The following is a 22,008-nucleotide window of genomic DNA, read 5'->3' as shown; positions in this document are numbered from 1 at the left end:
TATCGTAACATAAATAAAAACTTAAAAATAATTCCTTGCTTAGGGACTAATATACTTAGCTACATCGCTGACGATGAATACAATTCTACCATCGTGTATATTTCCATTGTTGGCATGACTGCGAGGCAATGAACTCATAATTGAATTACCAAAATCGAACGGGTGTAAACCGAACGAACAAAAAGCTTGAATTTAAATAAATAGAAAGAAAAAAGGAGGATTAATCTTTCTTTAGAAAATTCAAGAAGAGCAAGGTAGTTTGACGTTCGATAAAAATATTTCTAACGCGCGATTCGCGAGTTGTAGGCTCGTCAATTCTTCTTTAGGTGTGGTGCGTGTATACATATTTATTAGCGATTCTTTTGCAGCTACTTTCATACACTAAACAGGTTATTTGACATATGTCAGATTTCTTATTACCGAATTAGTGACTAATTGGCAGGATAAAAAAAAGAATGAACCGAACGGAAAGTTGTATTTGCCAATAACAAACCACGTGAAAATGCGGTGGTAGTGATGCGTTTAAAAGGGAAAAGTAACACTAAATCGTTCCATAGCGTCTATAAGGTGCTTTCGCGTTTATGTCGTAAGTATTTTAACTTCTAATTAATTAAACTATCCATTTACTTTTTCTAACTAACTGTGACTATCATATATTTATTACTGAAAGTGATTAGAGATTCAAAGACGTACATATTAATACAATTTGTTTTCGAGCTCCTAATATGTATATCTATTTTTTTTATAAAACATATATATATATACGAAAATGGAAAATATCATTTAGTAACTATTTATATTAGCGCTGACCTCATTGATTTCAACAGCCTTCTGTTAGAGGGAGTATATCGTTGAATGTCCTAGAACAGAAGATATTACTCGCTCATAACTTACAACATATAATAATTACAAAGCTTTTATTGTTTATCACTTCTTAGGAACTGCAGATAAAGGACAACTTGATGGTTTCATGGCGGATGGCGCAGTGCCACCAATAAAGAATGGCCATAACTGTAATAATATGGGTTTTGCGACACAAGTTGTAAAACAATCATCCGATGTTTCCAATGTCGTTTACGCTGTGGGGCAATATGCTCCCAAAGTGTTAAAGAATTTGAACGCCCAAAGATTGAAGAATCAGTTTAGTGATGTTGGTCTGGTCGCCGGCGGTAGCGTTATTAGAGCGCATAGATCGGTTTTGGCAGCGGGAAGCGCATATTTTAACGCTATGTTCACCGGTGGTCTCGTCGAGGAACAGCAAGAGCTAGTAGAAATTCATTCTGTATCGGCTGATATTCTTGCTCTTTTGGTAGACTTCATTTACACAGGGAACGTGGATATTACTCAAGACAATGTTCAGGAATTATTCGCAGCTGCCGATATGTTAGAACTAGATGAAGTAGTATCCGGTTGCATTACCTACTTAAAACAACAACTTCACTATTCGAACGCGCTTGGAATTTATAGGTGGGAGTAATAAGATCGAGAAAGAAATTATTAAATCTGTAGAAAATGATATTGTGTATACTTATTAAGTATGTTTGTATTAAACAGATTTGCGGAAGCACATCACAGATCGGATCTTTTGGGGAGCGCCCTACGTTTTATAGAAGTCAACTTCCCTCAAGTATCTCAAGAGGAAGAATTCTTGGATCTGCAGAAAGAACATCTTGTTCATTTTCTCAGTAGCGATTACATTCATATCGATACCGAATTCCAGGTTTCTATTTTTGAGATTTTTGAGAGTTTGTACTCTGGACAACTTTCGTTTATAACGGATGAAATCTTGTTATGCGATAGGTCTTCCAAGCTGCGTATAATTGGATTGTCCATGATATACCAACAAGAAGATGTTATGTATTCGACATACTACGTCACGTACGTTTACGACTGTGTTCATTAGCGAGATTGGAACACGTTATTTTGGAATGTAAAGATGCAAGTCTGATTGTTGCGTTAAGATCTATACAAAAAGATTTAGTATCGAACAAAGGATGTCTTGTGCCTCTTCACGCGAAACCTAGAATTTGCGCAAAGAAGAACATTTTAGTAATCGGTGGATCAAGGCGCGAACACTCGGACAGTTGGGGCAGAGCAGCTGAAAGCACTTACGAAACGATCGAGAAATATGACACATTTACGGGGTATATACTTACTTTCTAATTTTATATTAACGTTGTATTAACTATTTGTGTCTAACTACGTTTGTTTTTATAGCGAATGGAGCGAAGTAGCACCAATTAGAATAGGACGCATATTACCAGGCGTGGCATTGCTAGATGGTAAAGTGTACGTTGTCGGCGGGGAACTCGAATCATGCATTATTGCCAATTGCGAATGTTACGATCCGCGTGATAATGTGTGGACTTCGATTGCCTGTATGGAAGAATCTAGGTGTGAATTTGGACTTTGTGCCTTGGATAATAGCTTATACGCATTTGGTGGTTGGGTAGGCAAAGATTTTGGTGGATCGATAGAAGTATATGATCCGATAACCGATTCTTGGACGCTCGATGGACAACTTCCGGAACCTCGATTTAGTATGGGAGTAGTTGCTTACGAAGGCAAGTCGAATAATTAAAATAATAATGTCTCTAAAAACGATATTATATTGTTAACGATTTGTGTAGGATTAATATACATAGTGGGCGGGTGTACGCAAGAGAGTAGACATCGTCAAGATGTAATGAGTTATAATCCAGTGACTCGAGAATGGACTTATTTAGCTCCGATGCTCACCCCACGTTCGCAAATGGGAATCACCATTCTTGACGGATACATTTATGTTGTAGGCGGTACTAACAAGAATCAGGAAGTATTAACATCCGTTGAACGATATTCTTTTGAAAAGGTAACTATAACATAATTAATAATTATGTTTCCAGATCTATTATACTTAAATCGTTTGTTGTGTTCCAGAATAAATGGAGTACCGTTGCGCCTATGAACATAGGCAGATCGTATCCCGCGGTTGCAGCAGCCGATAGTCGACTGTACGTTATAGGGGGTGATCAATCTCAGGAAATTAATTTTTATCGAATGCAAATTACTATTTCCACTGTTGAATGTTACGATCCCCGTTCGAATAAATGGCACGAATGTGCCTCGCTGCCGACAAGTAGGGGTGAAGCAGCGGCAATTGTTGCACCGTTTTGATTGAAATCTTTTCGACATTAAGAAACCTACGCAGTGTGTTGAGCATATTTTATATATCGCTATATTCATATGCGTTTCTTTTCGCATTCCAGAATGATATTCGAGCATCTATTTAAAATTACTTGGTCTTAAAATATGATATCAAACAAGAAACATACGTTTTTTGACTATCGTCTTTTATGTCGCGTATACAACCATGGTTAAACGCATATGAGCTAGGATGTATTTTTTTATAGATCAACAATTGTAAACTATTTAAACCTCAACAGGAATTTTTTTTGCGTTTTTTAACGAGCATAAAATGCAACAGGATTTGAAAAAAAAGGGATACGTTTCACTGTAAGAGTGGTACAGCGTTATCTTCTGTAAGGGATGTTCATTATACATATTTACTAAAGGAATTAGTACTGTATGGCTTTCAAACCTTTTAAAAACTTATTAACATAACAAATTTTATTAGTTGTAGCAATGACTGAGAACCTTCACATTCTATAGTCATTTACCAAAGTTATCGAGAATACAAGATATGATATTCTATTGTAAATTTGATCACGCTACAACGAGATACATGGAAAGCATATTTTCATGTAACTTGTGTAAAAAGACATTTCCTAGCGGAGAATGCAAGTGAGTTATATCTAGCTTTCATCGAGAATTGTATATTACAATTACGCGTGCTTGTGATATTTATCAATACTTTTTTTTTTTAATCGATACTTTTTGCTATAACCGTGCATGTATGTTTCATTAGTCATTAATTTTTACTGGTGTAAGGATTAAAAATACTTAATACTATGATGATATTACTTCATTAATTGTTTTTTAAAACTTCGTAAAAGTGTTTTTCATATCGTTAAATCTTGTTTTATGGAATCGGTAATATTTGTAAGCGATGCGATTGTATCTTATATTAATAAGTTTTATAGAAAAGTATTGTTGCAGTTAAATTTCAGTTTTTAAAAGTGTGTCTGGTGCTGTGTTGGAATTAAAATTAAAAATCTCCATTTTATATACCGTAATGTTCAGAAAGTCAGTTTTAAATTCTAGTACTAAGAATCCTGAAACGGTAGAAAAAATATAGATAGGCGAAAAGTATGTTTTCAAAAGGTTAATAAGAGTTGCTCCTCATAGTACATAAATTGCACTTGCAAATTCATAAACAGTAATAATAACGAGTACTTAATTGGAAAATCATTTTTACAAAGTGTACATATTGGATCAATGTGATTCTATAATCAGCTGCTTTTTACGTTTTCAATATAGCAACAAAATCTATTACATCAAGTAACGACTCTATGTACTTCCTATACCAAAGTATCTTTTTGTAACAAATGACTTATGTAAAATTACATATTAATTATTAATATGGATAATTAATAGACTAATAGCCTGTATTATGTTTTACTTCGGCTACTTTCACTTTATATATTCGAAATATACATAAAATACCATTTACATGGTACGGAAAAGAATACAAGAAAAATTATATGGTTTGTTATATTAAAATATAATATTTTAATTAATAGCTTTATTAATTATTATTTAACTTTACTTTGTCAAAAGTCGTAAGTTAATTTACATTTATGGTATGTTTGTTGCAAACATACAAATACTTAATTTTAATCATATAGTTCGATATTATCTAGTAGTTGTCTTTATTCACGATCTTCGTTTAGTAATATATTGTGGGAAAGATTCAGTTTTATTTAACTACCCTGTCGTATCTGTAAGAGATCTATTTCTTATTGTTATGTTTTACGGATATGTATGTATACGTATACGTTACGAAGTGTGCTATTAGATAAATGGCCTTTGCATGTAAATGAAATGTTTTAACGATATCGAGAGCTTAAATTATAAATTTTGCTTGGTTTTCAATTTGAAAGTATGCATAAGAGTAGCTGGTGTTAGACTCGTCAGGGCCGACACTGAAGGAATTGTATTCAATTCATAAACAATTGGGAGACGTTATAAATAATTCAGCGATATGTATGCGTTTATATAACTATGCATACGTACTTATCTTAGTTTTTCAAACAGTCTATTTGGAGATGCAGACATTTTCCATACAATTTTTATACAAAAATTGCTACGACCGATAAATATATAAATGTTTCATAGATGAAAAAATATGCAAAACAACCATGACTGTATTCTCCAATGATACTTAAAAATTGTAATGTACATACATAAGTTCAATGCGTGGACGTTTTACACACTATGCGTTATTAAATAATGAACTGTCTTGAGAAATTAAAAATAAATTTTTGAAAATACATTGCCATTATCCTTATTTAATTATACATTAATCAAATTTTTCGTAAACGCCACTGCTAAAATTAGAAATATTTTGTGCGATATTAAAATAATTACATATCCATTTTACTGATATATTAATCAATTGTATAGGAACAACTCAAATAGATATTGAAAAGAATGTTACAAAATGAATTCGATATCGTTTATGATATGAAATTTTTTATTCGTATAAGGACTGACACATCATCGGGCAAGTCTTTAATTGAACGTGATTTACGTGTAACTTGATTAGAGTAGTCCAAGAAATAAATACCCTCAAATTTCATTGCAGTGTCTATCTTATGTGTTATATTACATACAACTATTTAGCAGATTTTGTAAACAATTATAAGCGAATGATCCTAACTTTCGTGAAGATTATATAAATGTATGGTACACATCATTTGCATAAACTATTACAAAACATAGTCCAGTTCATATCTAATATATTGATTCTTTGGATCATTCATAATTCGGGGATAACCAGCTACGAGAGCATCCTGTCCACCTATATAAAGAGAATTATAAATTTTCCAATATACATCGCGTACTTTTCGCGCCGGATGGAATAATCCCTGCAATTTGAAAAATGTTGTTATTCTAAGATTTCAATTAAAAGGACCAACGTAATCACACAAATTACATACCTGTAAGGTATATTGTAATATTTTAATTGGCCCAAGTGCAACGCGTAATCCATCCACAGCGTCCATAAATGCTTGTACTAGATGTGGCGAGGTTTCAAACACATTGGGCCATACATGATTTAATAAATGAATCAGTGCATCCTCGCAACCGAATCCGTAAACACCTAATGCCATGTGCTTAATGGCAGCGCATGCGGTCTGTCTATGTACTAAATCCCTGCAATAGTAATAATAATAATAATAAGAAGAATAAGAACAATAATTACGAGTCCGTGGGTGGAAAGTAGTAAATATCGTTACGAATATTGTTTTACCTGTCCATGAGTGCATCTTCCAATAGTGGACTAACAGCGTAAATGTAATCCTTTCCCATTTCTCCAATGTATTCAAATAAGAAGGACAGAGATTTTAAAACACCGTTTTGCACGTTTAATTCGGGCACTCTGTATTCGTTCATCAATGCAGGAAGTACCGTGAATGGACTACAAGTTTCAGCAACAATAGCTATAGCTACCGTAGTACACACGCGATTTTGACGTTCTTGTACTTTTAGATTATTTAAGAGTGTTGCCAACACATCATGAGGTCTATAAAAAAAAACAATTCATCGATTTAGGAATTATCGAAGCGTATTGCATAATAGAAATGTATTTAAATATATAATTACCCTATCGCTTTTGCGATGTAACCGAAGGTATTTACTGTAGCTCTCCTAATCGCTTTCTTATGAGCCTTAAGTAATTCTAGAAGTTCGAAACATATTCTCATCCATTCTCTAGCGGATACGTATTCAGGACCTCTGTCCGCAATTCTACCTACAAGATCGATACAATTTTCTTGTACCTGAAGAACAAAAATTTGGTGTTAAGAATCGTGTACGTTTAAATTATATTTTATAGAGACATGTATTTTTATAGAAACAATCCTGACCTTTTCATGTCTGTTTTTCAATATAGGAGTAAGTCGTGGTAGCAAGTCTTTTATAGGTGGTGTCATTTTCGTCATTCCTATAACATTAACGATAGCTTTCAGCGCACCTAAAATGCTTCCTAATACTTCAGGATATTCTTCACCTAAATACTCGTAGAGGACAACACCTAGATGACCCATTAGTTTCTCCTGTTAATGGATCAAAAATATTTTGTTATTGCTATTCTCGATATGAAGTACTTTGTACAACGAAACCAACAAAATAAAGGGTTTACCTCCTGACAGGTTTTCATGACAACGGCAATTCGTGAAATTAAGTCAGCAGCTTGTTGCCTGACTTTTGCAGACTTATTATTTAATCTCCACAATATCGTACCACATATTTGCGGAAGATACGCCTTCACCCTTTTGCCTAGCGTGTTCACGATAGTGCCAAAACCATTTAACATTACAACATCCTATAACGAAGTTAAATCATGGTATACGCATAAATTTAATTAATAGCCAACTAAATATCGAAGTAAATACTACGAACCTCTGTTGTCTGTTCTTGGAATGCGTATAAAATACCGTCTATGAGTTGTTCTTCTAAACGGGAGTCAACATCTGCAGCCCCCAAATTACCCATTATTTTTTCAATAGTTTCCATAACCATTTTCCTGTATTGTTCATTTTCATCTTTCAGATCATCTACCACGCGATTTATAATTTCCGATGCGCCAACTTTGTTCGCGATTTCTACCGTTGTGTCTACGAGCTACAAAATTAAGATCGTAAACTTTACGGTTTTCCTATCGTTTGTAAATTTACGTGTACATGGAATACATACTTGTCTATAATTTCTACGATCCAAAGCCATTCGATGGTTCCAGAAGTGTTTGAAGAAGTGCGGAAGAATTTCATCTTTGATGTACTGCGCTTCTACACCATCCGTTCCGCAACATTGTTTCACGACCTATTAAATACATGTATCCAATTATTTCAAGTTTAATGAAATCACGGACATTAATGGTATCGTAGTTTATAACACTTACTTTTAACACAATCTTTTTCATTTCTTCGTCGGGTGACTGGAATTCACGTATAAGGATTAACATCACTTCGCGAGTATAGTAATTGGCATATTCGGCATCCATAAGGGGAATTAAATAACCGATTGCTTTCAAGAACGCGGCAAGACCTTTTCCTCTATGCGTACGAATACCTTTCCAAAGTGGTTTAAGAACAGAGTCAAAACTTTCGATACCGTAAGGTGTTGCTGCTTCAGCCAAGGCAGCGATAGCTAAAGCGGTAATAGTACGGACTTTCTGTTGCTCGTCGACCAAACCTGTAAATTAATAAATGTTCTTTATATGTATATAACGTTTTAAAATATAAGAGCTTAGCAATTGAGCGTAATTAATTACCGTGTTCTATAATTTCAACTAAACTCTTCAGATGCGGTAATATAGCGCATCCCATGAGAATAGCGATTTGTTGTACAATTTTAATGCCAGTGTGACGAGCTTGCCATGACTTTTTGCTGCGACACACAGCTTTAAGGAATGGAAGTAAAGAAGGAATTCCCAACGCTGACGCGACCACGGCGAACGCTCTTGCCGTTGTGTTACGTACGTATTCATCGATATTGTCGATATCCGGTCTCATCGTGGATATCATCGTCGCCAAACCAGCTGCTTTCGCTAGGTTAGAAATAATTTCTCTACCTTCCACGCGAGCATAGTAATCTTCGTCGATCAGTAAAGGTTCGATGACGACCAAAATCTGAAACACAAATTTTATTTTTATGTTTACCAATATCCAGAGCAACCAAAATTATGTATTAGGGCTATCGTAACATCCGTAACAAATTTACCTTATGTACATAAGGCCTGACCAAATCGTCGAGTTTGTAAAGAATACGATCTATGACTTTTACAAGAAGATGACGTTCTTGATCTTCTAATGTAGGGGACATAAGGAGAGGGAGTATCTGATTGAATAATGGTCCCGCGCCAAATTCTCTCGCTTTGTCAGTAATTTGTCTTAGAGCCGCTTTCCTCATCGGCGGTGTACCATTTTTAATTTTCAAAAGCAATTTCATGATTTTTCTTTCCTTTTGTTCTTCAGGGCTAAGAGTTTCTTCGTCAACGTCGACCAGTAATTTATCAAAATATTGTGCGTCCTCTGGCTTCATAAAAGGCAAATTTCCTTTCGGTTGATTGTCTACAAATTTCGCCGTTTTATCTTCGGTTTGGATGAAGAATCCTTGCGGTGTACCCGCGATTGGCGTTGGCGTAGCAGTGAGTTTCCTTGCAGGCGTACGAATCGGGATATACCCTGTAATAAAAATATATATAATTAAATATTCGCTATCGAGTACTTTTTATTACGACGTTTATATTATTTACCCGCAGGTTGCTGCAAAACTTTGTATCCAGGTGGGAACAAAGCGTCTAATTCATCGTCTGAAAGTGGTCTATTTCTTTCATCGATTTCTCGTTCCCAGCGGTATGCTTGAAGCTGTTCCGGTGTCATCGACATCAAATGTCCAGGCGTTGGAGTAGCTAGTCCCATAGCTTTCGGTCCCGTTGGCGTCACTCCACTAGGTGTTAAAATAGAAGTCTGATGAGGCGTTGTCAGAGGAGTTGCTGGAGTTTGCGGTGTCATGGATCCAGGTGTCTGGTTCGACGGTGTTTCGTCCCATCGACTTCGACGCTTGCTAGCAGACGGTGTAGGTGTTTCTTGAATTAAATCGCCCGCAACCCGATCGGTTCTTGGAGTCTCGGCCCAACCGCTACTGTGCCCAGGTGTTTCTATTTTTTATAAATATAATAGTAATTCCTAATTAGTTCAGAGACAATTGTGATAAAATGCTCGAATATCGAAGTTGAAATATAAACTCACCGCGTTCAGTTTTCGGCGTCTCATCCCAACGATTTCTACGGCTCGAAACAGTTTTCTCGTGAGATGGTGTCTCTCTGCCAGGAGTTGCCGCGCCAGGTGTTGCGTGTCCTGGAGTTGCATCCCACATTCTCGTACTTACGCCCGGCGTTGCACCAGGAGTTTCACCACCCTTACCATGACCCGGCGTCTCATCCCATCTGATCGCAGCTGGGGTTACCTGATTGGATTTAAGAAATAAATGATCGAATCTATCGTCCTTTCCGCATTGAAAGTAATATCGAGAGTATTTCACTGCTTACATCCGCGTTATCCCAGGATGTCGGTGTCGCGCTAGAACCAGTCAATTTTTTTGGTGTTGGAGCATCATCTGTTTGATCCCAACGACCTCTTTTCTTAGGCGCAGGCTTGGGCTCACCGTTTGCTTTCAAAGTCCCGTCTTTGGCTTTTTCGGCTAGTTTCTTTCTTAACTGCGAGTAAACGGAAAAATAATTATACAAATGTTTGTATTATTTTGACAAATGGTTATTAAAGAAAACTTAAGTAAAAGTTAAACGTACCTCAGTTTCTTCTCCTTTGAGTAATTGTTCTCGCATAATCTCAGTGTATGTCCTAGAACCGATGTCGGGAGTCTTACCACCTGTAATCAAGAATCAAAAGTCACGCAAAGCGCAACTATTAGATCATTGTTCGAAAAATGCTCAAACTTTCAAAAACTTCCGAACATACCTAGTCATTTTATTATAATATATATTATTATTAAAATGCCCTTAGAATATTTTGGTATATTCTAAGTAAACTACTGAATTCACTCTCATTTCCACGTTGCATATATCATCAAATCAAATGATAATAAAGCAGTTTTATAAAGGTAGATAAAAAGGACAAGTCATAAGTAAGATATCACATTAATTGCACAATGGATTTGAGGAGAGCTGCAACAGTAGATGGCATATAGCATACGTACGTGAAAGTTTGATGCCATAGGGAGCACTGTCCTGCTCAAGTCTTCCACATCGAAAAATACTTTAGCCATCTAAAAATCAACTCATTCTTGTTATTAATAATATTTGCACACCAATCACTCATACTATTTTTCAATATTTACGATCTCACGAAAAACGTATGATACAATGAGAATTTAATGACATATACGTATAGCTCTAAATTAAAGTGGTGAACAAAAAAGTCTATTAAAACAGAGATGAGCGAAAGTATAGGAACTGAAAGTATGATATGGAAAGTCTCATTGTATCATTTATAGGACGCGACTGTAATGCTGTGACAATTCAATCTCGCTTAACCTTCGACATAGTATCCTCGGTAAGCAGATGATTCCAAATGTGCAGACCGTCACTAAGATTGGAAAAAAATGTTTACATTAGTATGTATTTGAAAGAATCCCATTCACTCTCTTCACTCAAGCCAGTTTTTTCTACTTCACATTGCTTCCACAATCTGAGTACAAAGAAATCTTAAATCTATTAACTACTAACAACTGAGGTGTTATCCGAAAGTATTCTTTCGCGTCTATTAAATGAAAATTGTACGATTTTACGTACACCTCGTTAAAATTAGCTAACAAAATTATGTAAATCGTTGCATTTTTTTTCCTCAGTTATTGTAGCCAGTAATATTACAGCGATATAGAAATGTATGAATTACTTAAACACTTATATGAAAATGAAGCGTCAATGGCATAAATTATTTAATTTTACATTTTTAAATATTAAAAGTATTTTGTATGTGCTGTAGTATCAACATAATATCTTTACTCGATATATACATAGGCTTATTTAAGTAACATACAATTTTATATGGGTCAATGTGTACAGGTTTTGATTTCATGAAAACATTTAAGCAATTAAGGATGTCAAAGATGCAATGCATGATATATAAATTAAACTATACTGTAACTAATTTTAAAGAAATCTTGACGCTAAGTGTTTATTCATGAATTATCGAGAAAATTAAGAAAACGCGATGTTATCGAAAAAACAAAATTTGGTATATTTATAATCTTGCTTTTTTGACAAAACTTGGTGTTTTACATTACAAAAATGAATCGAGGAAAAAATAATAGTGAATTATAGGAAAGAATAATTAAATGAAAATATCATTTAATTATTAAAATTTTCATGTTTTAATCACAGATGGAGTGTTATTATCTGACACGAAAAAGTCAACTTAATTTATTTTTAATACATACATTGACCCCTATTGTGCTGTACACCACTTTGCAAAAAAACTATGCATAAAATTTGAGTTTTGTTATCTTAAAATCAGGTTGACTTTTTCTTTTGCGCAATATTGTAATACGTTTAATACGAGTTTATTTTCTTATAAAACGTAGTGATATAAGCTTCGTTGTGCATATATTTTGTTACAATGTAACCAATACATAATTACAAGCCATATTTAAGAATTTCAATTGGAGCAGTTCAAAATAAATATTACAATATAAGATTATTGTAAAATTTATTATTTTTACATAAGAAAAGTTGGGAGCAAAGGCTGTAGTGATTCATTACATTGCTCCAAAATATCAACAAGAATAATAATATGGAAACACACTTAATATCTAATTACCTGTTCTGGTTTCATAACTCTTAACTTAGAAGGAAAAAAAATACCAACCTTCTGCGAAGGGATCAACGCGCTCAGGTGATATAATCATTCTGCGCCTTTTTTGTCTATATTCATCTTCCCTATCCGCTATGGTGGGTCGTCGTCGGTCCGCAAACGGATCGTAGTCTTTCTCGCTCTGATTATTATAAATTAAATAGGTGTTATTAATAGTAATGTTATAACTAATTTTAACAATATATTCTCTCTTAAATTTATTACCTGCGCAACATCATTGAGCAATGCTGCCGGTGCATTATAACCTGGTCTCTTATTGGTACTAAATGTTGTTGGTTCATAATCTTCGTCCTTAAAGAATTACAGCAGATTGAATTAAAGCCAATTATAACATTCTGTTTAGTTATAATTTAAAAATACTAATAAGGAGAAATTACCTCAATTTCATCGTTAGCTGCAATGGATGTCACATAGCCTTCGTATTTATTATTACTTCCATCATAAATGTCTTGATCGTAAAACCCAGTTTTCCCTAGACCAACTTGATCTTTCTCCGCCGATGCATTTTGAATTTCTTTTTTCTTTGATTGTATTTCTCTTATTTGTGCTTCGATATCTACAAATTATGTATAGATATGAATAGCAACAATTTATTACATCCTAATAAGATTAACAGCATACCGCGAATCACTGATAAGAGAACGAAGACGCTCGAGAATATTTTGCCGTGTTACAAAACATTTCAAATAAAAGTTGTTACATATCGGAGCTTTCAAATATACACAGCAAACGAATAAATGAATAATTACAATGACATTTAGCATTTTAACATAATACACTATTCTTGTTTCGAATAGCCGAAGAATTTACTCCATAACAAACCTTCGTGCGTTCTGGGAATGGAATCCATCGTGAGCGTTGAAACCTAGTAGTAGGTTACACTCGAGAATCCTGTCAGAATTTCACCCAACTTTATTTTTGGTAATCGAGGACAAGTATTATCTTTATATCATCACGTAAGGGTTGCCCATGCACATCGACGATAACATTCGATTAAGTGTGAAAATAATAGCAGCGGACTAAATTCCGTTCCTTACCAATCTTTACATTGACATGGCAACAACGCAAGATGGCATACTACAAAATATTTTTAAACTATAAAGGTATATTCCCATAAAAGTCGCATTTACAGTTAGGGTTCGTATTTGTAATGCTATGAAAATATATTTAAAGACTGGGAAGACGCGAATTAATATATTTCAGATATCGATATATAATTTTGAGCAACGATACAAGAAAAATGCTTTGTAATATCGTTAAAAATTGTCACGAGAAGAAAATATGATAATATCACCATCTGGTAGCGAAACGTTCATGTTTGTAGTGAAATAGTTTCTAGTTTTCGCTATTAGATGACGTCACTGAGCCAGAATTATCGACAATTAATATTCATCCTGTTTTAGTAGATAAGCCAAAGATTAAGAGCTTGGAGGATGGAGTATTACGTTTAGGATCGTGTAAAATTGTGTTTATATATATAGAAAAGCGGAATACATAAATAATAATTAGTGTGTACTTGTAGGAAAATTCGAAATTTCACTGAACTCGATAGCCATCTAGTGGTGAAGACAGAACTAATCTCAGAGTTTGATCAGCGCCTCTATCAGGAAAACGCTCAAGTTTGTTGCCGAAAAAGTTCCTACTTTTATTGCTAGATGGCGCCACTTACAGTGTTTTGTGGTTTTTTTTACCGACTTGTCGGTACATCGCCATGATATCGAAACAACACATCGAGAAATGTTCCGTTGATGTTACAGTCGGTCTTATGTTCGCCTATACAGAGTACAATCACAACGAGTCGTTATCAATTGTCCACTTCCGCGGTAGTGGCTTATCAGTGGAACATTTAAGGGGGTTAAAAATAGAATATACATTTTTTATACCGTTATATGGCCCGATCTTATCTGTTCGGAAAGCTCGAGATCATCGACAGATATTAGGAGATCTTATACACTGCATCATCTTACTTTCTCCACCCACACATGAAGCAAAACAATGGTTGATCCAAGGATAAAATGAAGATGAATAGGAGAAGAGCAACTCGGAAGAAAATAAACATATCGTGCAATGGGGTGGAAGAAATCTTCTCAAGGTACTTAGTTTTTATTAAGAAACTCCTATTTAACTGTCATAAACCAAAAAGTTTACTGTCATCAGCCACTATTAGAAACAAATAGTCGAAGAAACACCGACAACGAGTTAGCGACTGTCGAAACACATGAAAATAAAAATAACGACCGACTGATAGCATTTCTTTCAACCATAATAATAAAAATGACTGATAATTAATATAGATATAACGTCTTCTTGAAACTGTATCGATAACATCGATTCGTCTTGCATAATAGGATATTACAACTTTTTCTAAAAATAAACTTCGAGGAATCATTGTCGCCGTTGATCTAATCAATTTTCAATCGATCTCTCTAGTTGCGTTACTTTGACAGGGAACGTGTATGTTAACGAGTCGCGTTCGTTGACGAAAGAAAGATGAAGGAAGGAGACTCGCAATGAATAATCTTATGTACGCGCATCTACGTGATCGTTGTATCGAGTAAAATATCAGCGTTGATTATCGATACCTTACCAATTAGGGGGTTCCCGTTTATGGTCAGCAACGCATTAACCAATAAACAAACAACGCAATAAACATTTAACTAGCGTCTTCGTTAAAAAATCTTAACGCGCCACTGTTTATCTAGGCGCATTGAGCTCTATCCTAACTGGAGTGTGAACTGCGAGAGAGAGAGAGAGAGAGAGAGAGAGAGAGAGAAGCCGGTCCGAGAGAGATGCAAGATGAGTGATTCCGGTGGTACTATCCTATAGCAAATTTATGTGTGGAGGGAGAACAGACTCCTCTTTGTTTGAATTTCGCGGCACTCTAGGAATTATTTACAGATTAATTATGCACAGATTTAATTATGTACAGAAACATTAATAATAATGACATAATAATGAAATAGTATAGATAATTTACATACCATAATTTGGATCATACAAATATATACAATTTGGTATAGAGCTAAATTTGATTATTTGTCACAATTCAATTTATATTGTATTTATCGAATTTTATGCGGAAAAGAATCTGAAAGTAACTCACTCGACAATGCTGAGCGATGCTCGGGCAGGTTATGTTACGGCGTACGTTTGTTCCCAATAAATTTGCTATAGGATAATATCGGAACCACCTATTTTGCATTTCTCTCAGACCTCCGTCGCCTCTACTTCTTCCTACAGTTGCTCACACTCCAGTTAGGATAGAGCTTAATGCCTAGACGTTACTATCCAACAGAATTTGATAATACGAAACGTGTTCATTTTTTGCATAAACAAGTATCGTGATTAACATCAGCTAACAATGTTTTCCTTAAATTAAAAATTTGTATAGGAAATGCGCGATATTACAGGAGGTAACACCATACGATGTTAAACGATGTTATACGTTTCGCTAACCTCCAAATAAGTAGCCGCAATGTCGACTGTGATTAAACCCCGTTGATCATCGGAGACGATCGATCGATCGATCAAGCTGCCTCGACAAAACATGCAGATAAACATTTTACTTTTAATAATACATTCCGATAAAATAATACGATATCTATTAATTGGCTTATCGTCGAGAGTAGCGTGTTTTACCAATTTCCAATGAAATTATCGCAAATAAGAAAGAGGCGTCGGACTTCTCGTCCGTTTCCACGCTATCGGGGTTTCGAGCCACACGAGCGATAAAGAGATTTTGATTAATCGCGAGATTTATTTTCAGAGATCTGTTATTTTTAGGGCACGCATTTCTGCGTTATTATTAATCTGATACGTGCGACGGGTGGCATACGGGTCACTCGTAACAGAAACGTTAATCGACGATTAGCATTGTGTATTTGACCAGATGACTGTGCTCGTTACACTTTGCGTGTTGCATACATTTATCGCGATCGATATCGTTGTCGATCAAAATTAGCGTCAGCGAATTCAACGTCGGTCATTTCCACGGGACCGTCTGCGTTTCCTCGACAGCCGTCTTCCTCGTCACATCGTCTTATGTTCGTTGGACCGCGTATTTCAATCCCGATTCACAACGTTTTATCATGCTAATTCCGTCACGGAAACGTTTTCATCTCGCACAATGCTCACGTACACCGTCTAAATCAGTTGTTTGCCGCGCTCCACGCGAAACCATCTACGTACCTCCTGCACCGTACACATCCGATCATTAACAATAACTTATGCAACCGTCGGATGAGTAGCGGCACGTTAATGGTGTACCTTTCCCGGAAACGCTGCGAGAGATTGCTTGTTTTCTTGTTCGTTCTTTTTCGTCTTCCGTCGCGCTTGCATCTGTCCGCTTCGTATCGATTTTGCAATAATTTAAGGTGTCGGGTATAGAACGCGCGATAGAACTTCTCGAGTTTAATGAGAATATCGTGACATTAATTTCCGAGGATAGTCGAATTTCAAGTTTCGAGGGTTCGGTTTTGCCCGCGTAATCAACGTCGAGATGTTATTCGCCAACGAGGGAGGTAAAGAAAAAAAGAAGATCGACATCAAGATCGATTGATAAATCTAATCGACAAAAGCATCTCGAGAAGTTAGCGCGAATAGAACCTACGCCTCCCCCACTCTTGCCGCGGCTCAGCTACGCGCGATTTTGTCACCGCACGACAGCCAATTCGGACACGGTTGCCAACTCTAGAGGTTTTGACCCTAGATTTAGGGGAAAAATGTACGAGCCAGAATTTTTTTAGGGAGACTTTTGGGGGACAAGTTTTATAGAATTTTTTTTAGCAGAGATGGGCAAAACCACAGGCTTCGAATAAATCTGAAGTTTGCCGATATGTTTGTCTCGTTTTCTCCTTTGAACATTTTTCAAAGAAGGAAACGAGACAAACACATCGGCAAACTTCCCGAAAAATCCCTAGAAAAAATTCTACAAAATTTCAGAGATGGGCAAAACCCTAGGCTTCGAATAAATCTGAAGTTTGCCGATATGTTTGTCTCGTTTCCTCCTTTGAACATTTTTCAAACAAATAACATATTTCAGGGGGTTTTAAATAAAATTTTGGTGTTCTTTTAACTTGCGTCAGGGGAAATCGTTCTGTATTAGTTGGTAACACTGACTTGTATGTCCCACCGAGCGGCGTATAACATCTGTGGCTCACACGTACACCACGGTTGCCAACCTGGAATTTACATGTATCCAAATCAGAGATGGGCAAAACCCTAGACTTCGAATAAATCTGAAGTTTGCCGATTTGTTTGTCTCTTTTCTTTCTTTGGAAAATGTTCTAAAGAGGAGAGGAGATAGACATATCGGCAAACTTCAGATTTATTCGAAGCCTGGGGTTTTGCCAACCACTGATTCAAATCATGTTCCGTTTCTTAAATATATTGCCACCGTGGAGGACTTAAAACCCCAGTGTTTTATTTGCCGAAATATTCAAGAGTATCTTTAGAAGCTTTCTAGACAATGCGGACAAGTGAGACTTATTATACTTTACCCAGCTATTACAGGAGGCTTGTCGCGTTTCTTTAATTTTATCATCAGGTTTCATAGCACGTGCAAATGCATCGCACATGCGAAATGAAAATAGACTCATTGCGCCTCTGTTACCGCGGCCTTCGCTTCGGCGCATATTTGCTTACAAGGTGCGTCTTGAAAGCACTGTAAACATTTAGTAGTCTATCTACGAGCTGATTGCGTATCTCGTTTGCCACGTGCAGGAAGATCGAACACCCCGGCTTGTTTTCCAAAAATTGCTTTCGCTACGCGTGTAGATTCATTTATTTATCCGGCCGCGACGGGAATAACAGAAACCGAATTTTTGATCCGTCGTTGCCAACACAGTACATGCTTAAAAGGTTTCTCTACAGGTTATCGTAGAAAACTTGACAATGTCCATGTCAATTGACCGAAAATTCGCCGATTGATTTCGTTTCGGAACGAGAACAAAGAGGCTCGACGCGTTTGGCGAAACATGGCCGAGAGTGGTCGCATCGAATATCCAATAGACGTACGCGTCGAATTAATGAACCGACGCTGAAACGACCCAACAAAAGTCTGTATTTCAAGAGAGCTATATTTAGCTACGACGATGTTTCGAGAAATATAAAGAAACGCGGTAGATGCTAATGCCAGGCGACGATATGAAATTCAATGCAACGTTGGGAACCCGTTTGCAAATTTAATGCGACAGACGATGCGCCTTGTTCGAACGTACCGATCGGTGGGAAGATCGTCATCGTTCGGTAAACGTGCGAGTGAATTACGTAATTAAACGGTTTTTGTCGCTGATATGATAACAGCCTTCGTTGACTTTCTACCACCTCTCGACGCTCGTTTAAAGGCCTGTTGCAATTTGCTATTTTTATTCGACACGGGTAGCATTAAACGTATTGCTTCTAAGTTAGGCAAGCAGTTTCTCCGATGTTACGCAAATTTGTTTATTTTCGCGTCGAGGAAAGAGAACATATCCAGAGGTCCGCATGGACCACAGAACGTTCTTCTAATCGTTCTCAGCATTCGATGACGATATCGACACCCACTGACGCAACTTTTCCCGGGTATTAATCGCGATCGCTCGGGGTCAGATGGACAATCGAGATCTAATCGGGACGCGATAATTGGACGCCAGCGACGATTTCACGTTCGCGGAAACAAGTCATACCCGCAGACATACCCGAGAGCTAGGTGTACCGACTCCGTCCAACACCGACGCATCGCGTACAGTGTTTGCAACGGCAGAATACATCGTACGAAATGTGAGATGCTCGTTAGTCTCGTTCCAGGTGGCTCGTTATCGTCGGTCGCAGTGTGTCAAGTATCGCATAAGTTAGCCTCAACGCGTGACACTCGTGTAACGCCTAGTAAAGGAAAAATTATGAAAGAAGCTCGTCATTCAGTAAAAAAAAAAGTAGCGAGCCGTACGGATCACCGAGGGAGATGAATGGTTTCGATGGTCGGTCTGTGTCGAACGATCGACGCGATCCGTACTTCGAAACCTGGAGATTCTCGGGTGCATACGTGGTCGCGATAAACATGTTATTTGCGGCTGATATTTCGCGCGCGATCGACGAAGGTTCTAAATAAATTTTATCGTGCAACGGCCAGATAATGGATCGATGTAAATAATTCCGTCGAATGGTGTAACGCGATACGCGATGTTCACGGTGTTGTTCGGTCTCTGGCCACTTCTCGAGTTACGTTAATCGAATTATTATTTTGTAAAGTGTAACTTTGTTGTAATGATTGTAAATGTAATTATTGTTTTGTGAATGTAAATGTATCAGCTCGTTTTGTAAAATGAAGGGGGGGTCAGGAAACGTTGATACGAATTCGACAGTAAATCCTACCGAGGTTTCATTTGTACCCATTTCTACTGTGATCGAACAAATGACTTGTCTTGAAAAGACTTTTGATCGAATGCAAAAACATTTCACGCGTTATAATCGAGAAATTTGATATCTGCTTTTTCAATCCGTAGTATAAAATATAACCTTTCAAATGACACGTAGCGTGTCCCAATAGGTTATGTATGCTGGTATGCACAAAAGTATACGGTGTTAAATCCATCTAGCGGCAAAACGCCACGAACTTTCTCGAATACCCGTTATTACCTACAAGGGCTACGAGATTAGGCATAGGTTGGTTCTCAATTGCAACCAGGGCGCTAGATGCGTGTAACGATGCAAGCGATGTGGTAAACAATCTTTTATCAGAGAAATCGGTTAATTAATTTCGTTATTACACGACTTGACCTTCTCAAACATTCCCATCTGTTCTACAGAAAATTACATCATCGATCACGAACAATTGCTCTTACCGAGATCAGCCAATTACTTCTAGCGCGTCGCGTAATTAATTCTGGTCCGTTGTGTCGACAGACAGATGATCGTTCACGGTTAGATAAACAACGACAACGCCGTAATTCGAGGCGACGCGATATATAACGAACGGATTAAATCTCGGAAGGTTGCGTTTCCAGGGAAAATGTTTAAAGTGGAATTAGCGGGACACAAACGCGGCTATAATCTACGCTGGTGACGAGATTATGGTAATGCGACTCTTTTGTACGGTGACGTGCGGCGACACGCGGGTTCAGTCGGTTTTAGAAGCGGAAGAACCAGGTGAAACGGGAACGAGATTCTTCCGGGCGGGAAAATTGAAATATTATCCGTCATCGTTGACAAAACGCGTGCCTGGCAATCATTTTTGGCAATGAACGTGCGCGTCGATCTATAACGGAAGACTCGTTCTTGATCTTTACAAATCTGACGATCTGTTCCGAAGGTTCACGTACCGAGTGATTTTTAATTTTTATTTTTGAAACTGAACGTCGGACGAATAAGTTGTTGATATAAAAAAGTTTAGTCTATGTCATTCTCCGTGAGATGATATTTTTTTATAAATCTACGAGTCTAATTTTTCGAGGACGGATATTTACTTAAGTCTACTGCCCTTGTATTTACTCTTGTTTCGGCAATGTTTTTTTTTTTTTTTTTTTTTCAGAAGACACCGGTTGAGAAGTTTGTAAACCTTTCGCGGAACGGGAAGGGAAGTTCGAAGAGAATAAAAGTGACCGCGCGACGCTCTTCGAACATTTGCTCTCTCGAGTGACTCGGTTGTGTAAACCTTGGCACATCGCACGCCGCGCGGTTCCTTATTTCGTGCACACGTCCGTGGTATACGGTATGCACACTAAAAAAGGTTACTGTCTTGCTTGGTCCATTCTTATCTCGGGAAAGTTACGCGTCCAGTCGAGGGCGTTTTTGTGCCCGCACGCTCGCGGACTCGTAATCGTTGAGCACAGCGACAATTTCGAACGTCAAGGATTACGAAAGCTGAGCCGCGACCAAAGATTAAACAACGACCACCTGGGAATTGTGATTTAATTTAATATACGCAAAAACAGATTAGATTACATAAATATGGCTATCGTTGGGGCTAAACGAACCAAGAAAAATGCTATTTTAAGAGACTTGTTGCGGTATCGTTGATTCTACGAACGGTAAACAAAGACTTGTGTGTACAGTATTTGCGTTATCCGTGCGTCAAAATTCCAGTGAATCATACCACTGGCTCCCGAAATATTACGTCCGTTAGCCGCGACAAATATTATTTCGAGAAAAGTAACTCGGAAGTTCCGCGTAAAGTACGATAATGGATGCAAAGTTCGAAACGTCGACAAAAAATATTTTTTATGGTGTCGTTGCAATATTGATTCGATATAGGAGATTTAACAATAAGATAAAGTCGGTTGAGCGACACGTTATTCGTAGCTTATCTGCACAGTGGAAGAGAAAGCAAGGTGAAAGGACGAGGTTCGCTGTTTGGCAACCTGAGCCTAACTCGTATGCACACACGAGAAAAACAAAAATCACTTTATCCAGGAACGACGCGTAACTCGTACATTCTAGCACCGTTTGGAATTAGATTTATTATCCCGTCACTGTT

The 22,008-nt window shown here is 37.0% G+C and overlaps 3 protein-coding genes across 4 annotated transcripts in view; 2 read left to right on the top strand and 1 right to left on the bottom strand.

Moving 5' to 3' along the window:
* The first annotated feature begins 96 nt into the window (after positions 1 to 96).
* LOC128891931 (actin-binding protein IPP-like) lies at positions 97 to 4,175 on the top strand. Its single transcript, XM_054151910.1, has 8 exons — positions 97 to 254; positions 369 to 586; positions 939 to 1,467; positions 1,555 to 1,720; positions 1,801 to 2,144; positions 2,218 to 2,564; positions 2,631 to 2,851; positions 2,920 to 4,175. Exons 2-8 carry the CDS (start codon positions 517 to 519, stop codon positions 3,154 to 3,156), a joined length of 1,914 nt encoding a protein of 637 aa, XP_054007885.1. The 5' UTR covers positions 97 to 254; positions 369 to 516; the 3' UTR covers positions 3,157 to 4,175.
* Positions 4,176 to 5,288: 1,113 nt separating this feature from the next.
* LOC128891929 (splicing factor 3B subunit 1) lies at positions 5,289 to 13,634 on the bottom strand. Of its 2 annotated transcripts, XM_054151907.1 has the most exons (19): positions 13,380 to 13,634; positions 12,935 to 13,113; positions 12,762 to 12,848; positions 12,552 to 12,678; positions 10,475 to 10,554; positions 10,217 to 10,384; positions 9,918 to 10,134; positions 9,422 to 9,826; positions 8,887 to 9,350; positions 8,438 to 8,795; positions 8,066 to 8,358; positions 7,861 to 7,986; positions 7,567 to 7,788; positions 7,307 to 7,489; positions 7,032 to 7,220; positions 6,769 to 6,944; positions 6,416 to 6,688; positions 6,102 to 6,318; positions 5,289 to 6,029 (listed from the first exon to the last, which is right to left on the bottom strand). In XM_054151907.1, the coding sequence occupies exons 1-19, from the start codon at positions 13,405 to 13,407 to the stop codon at positions 5,871 to 5,873; spliced, it is 3,951 nt and encodes a 1,316-aa protein (XP_054007882.1). In that variant the 5' UTR covers positions 13,408 to 13,634; the 3' UTR covers positions 5,289 to 5,870. The 2 variants fall into 2 exon arrangements, with proteins under 2 accessions (XP_054007882.1, XP_054007883.1); XM_054151908.1 differs by lacking the exons at positions 12,762 to 12,848; positions 12,935 to 13,113; positions 13,380 to 13,634 and adding an exon at positions 10,882 to 10,950 and having other exon boundaries at positions 11,219 to 12,678.
* Positions 13,635 to 14,299: 665 nt separating this feature from the next.
* LOC128891934 (uncharacterized) overlaps positions 14,300 to 22,008 on the top strand; it is a 30,206-nt gene continuing 22,497 nt past the window's right edge. The window contains exon 1 of the mRNA XM_054151915.1: positions 14,300 to 14,649. Coding sequence (XP_054007890.1) covers positions 14,625 to 14,649 — 25 coding nt within the window. The 5' untranslated portion in view covers positions 14,300 to 14,624. The remainder of the gene's footprint in view (positions 14,650 to 22,008) is intronic.

This window comes from Hylaeus anthracinus, unplaced genomic scaffold (genome assembly GCF_026225885.1).
Source record: "Hylaeus anthracinus isolate JK02 unplaced genomic scaffold, UHH_iyHylAnth1.0_haploid 12002, whole genome shotgun sequence".
NCBI classification, from domain to species: Eukaryota; Metazoa; Arthropoda; class Insecta; order Hymenoptera; family Colletidae; genus Hylaeus; species Hylaeus anthracinus.
This window is presented reverse-complemented; position numbering and strand designations above follow the sequence as displayed.

What these genes read in the sequence shown, in the direction of transcription:
- LOC128891931 (XM_054151910.1), top strand. Translation starts at nt 517, where the DNA reads ATGCGTTTAAAAGGGAAAAGTAACACTAAATCGTTCCATAGCGTCTAT. An exon ending in AACGCGCTTGGAATTTATAG is followed by an intron (nt 1,468 to 1,554) that starts GTGGGAGTAATA and finishes TGTATTAAACAG; the next exon opens with ATTTGCGGAAGCACATCACA. An exon ending in AACGATATTCTTTTGAAAAG is followed by an intron (nt 2,852 to 2,919) that starts GTAACTATAACA and finishes GTTGTGTTCCAG; the next exon opens with AATAAATGGAGTACCGTTGC.
- LOC128891929 (XM_054151907.1), bottom strand. Translation starts at nt 13,407, where the DNA reads ATGGATTCCATTCCCAGAACGCACGAAG. An exon ending in TGAAAAAGATTGTGTTAAAA is followed by an intron (nt 7,987 to 8,065) that starts GTAAGTGTTATA and finishes TGTATTTAATAG; the next exon opens with GTCGTGAAACAATGTTGCGG. An exon ending in GAAGATGCACTCATGGACAG is followed by an intron (nt 6,319 to 6,415) that starts GTAAAACAATAT and finishes TTACTATTGCAG; the next exon opens with GGATTTAGTACATAGACAGA.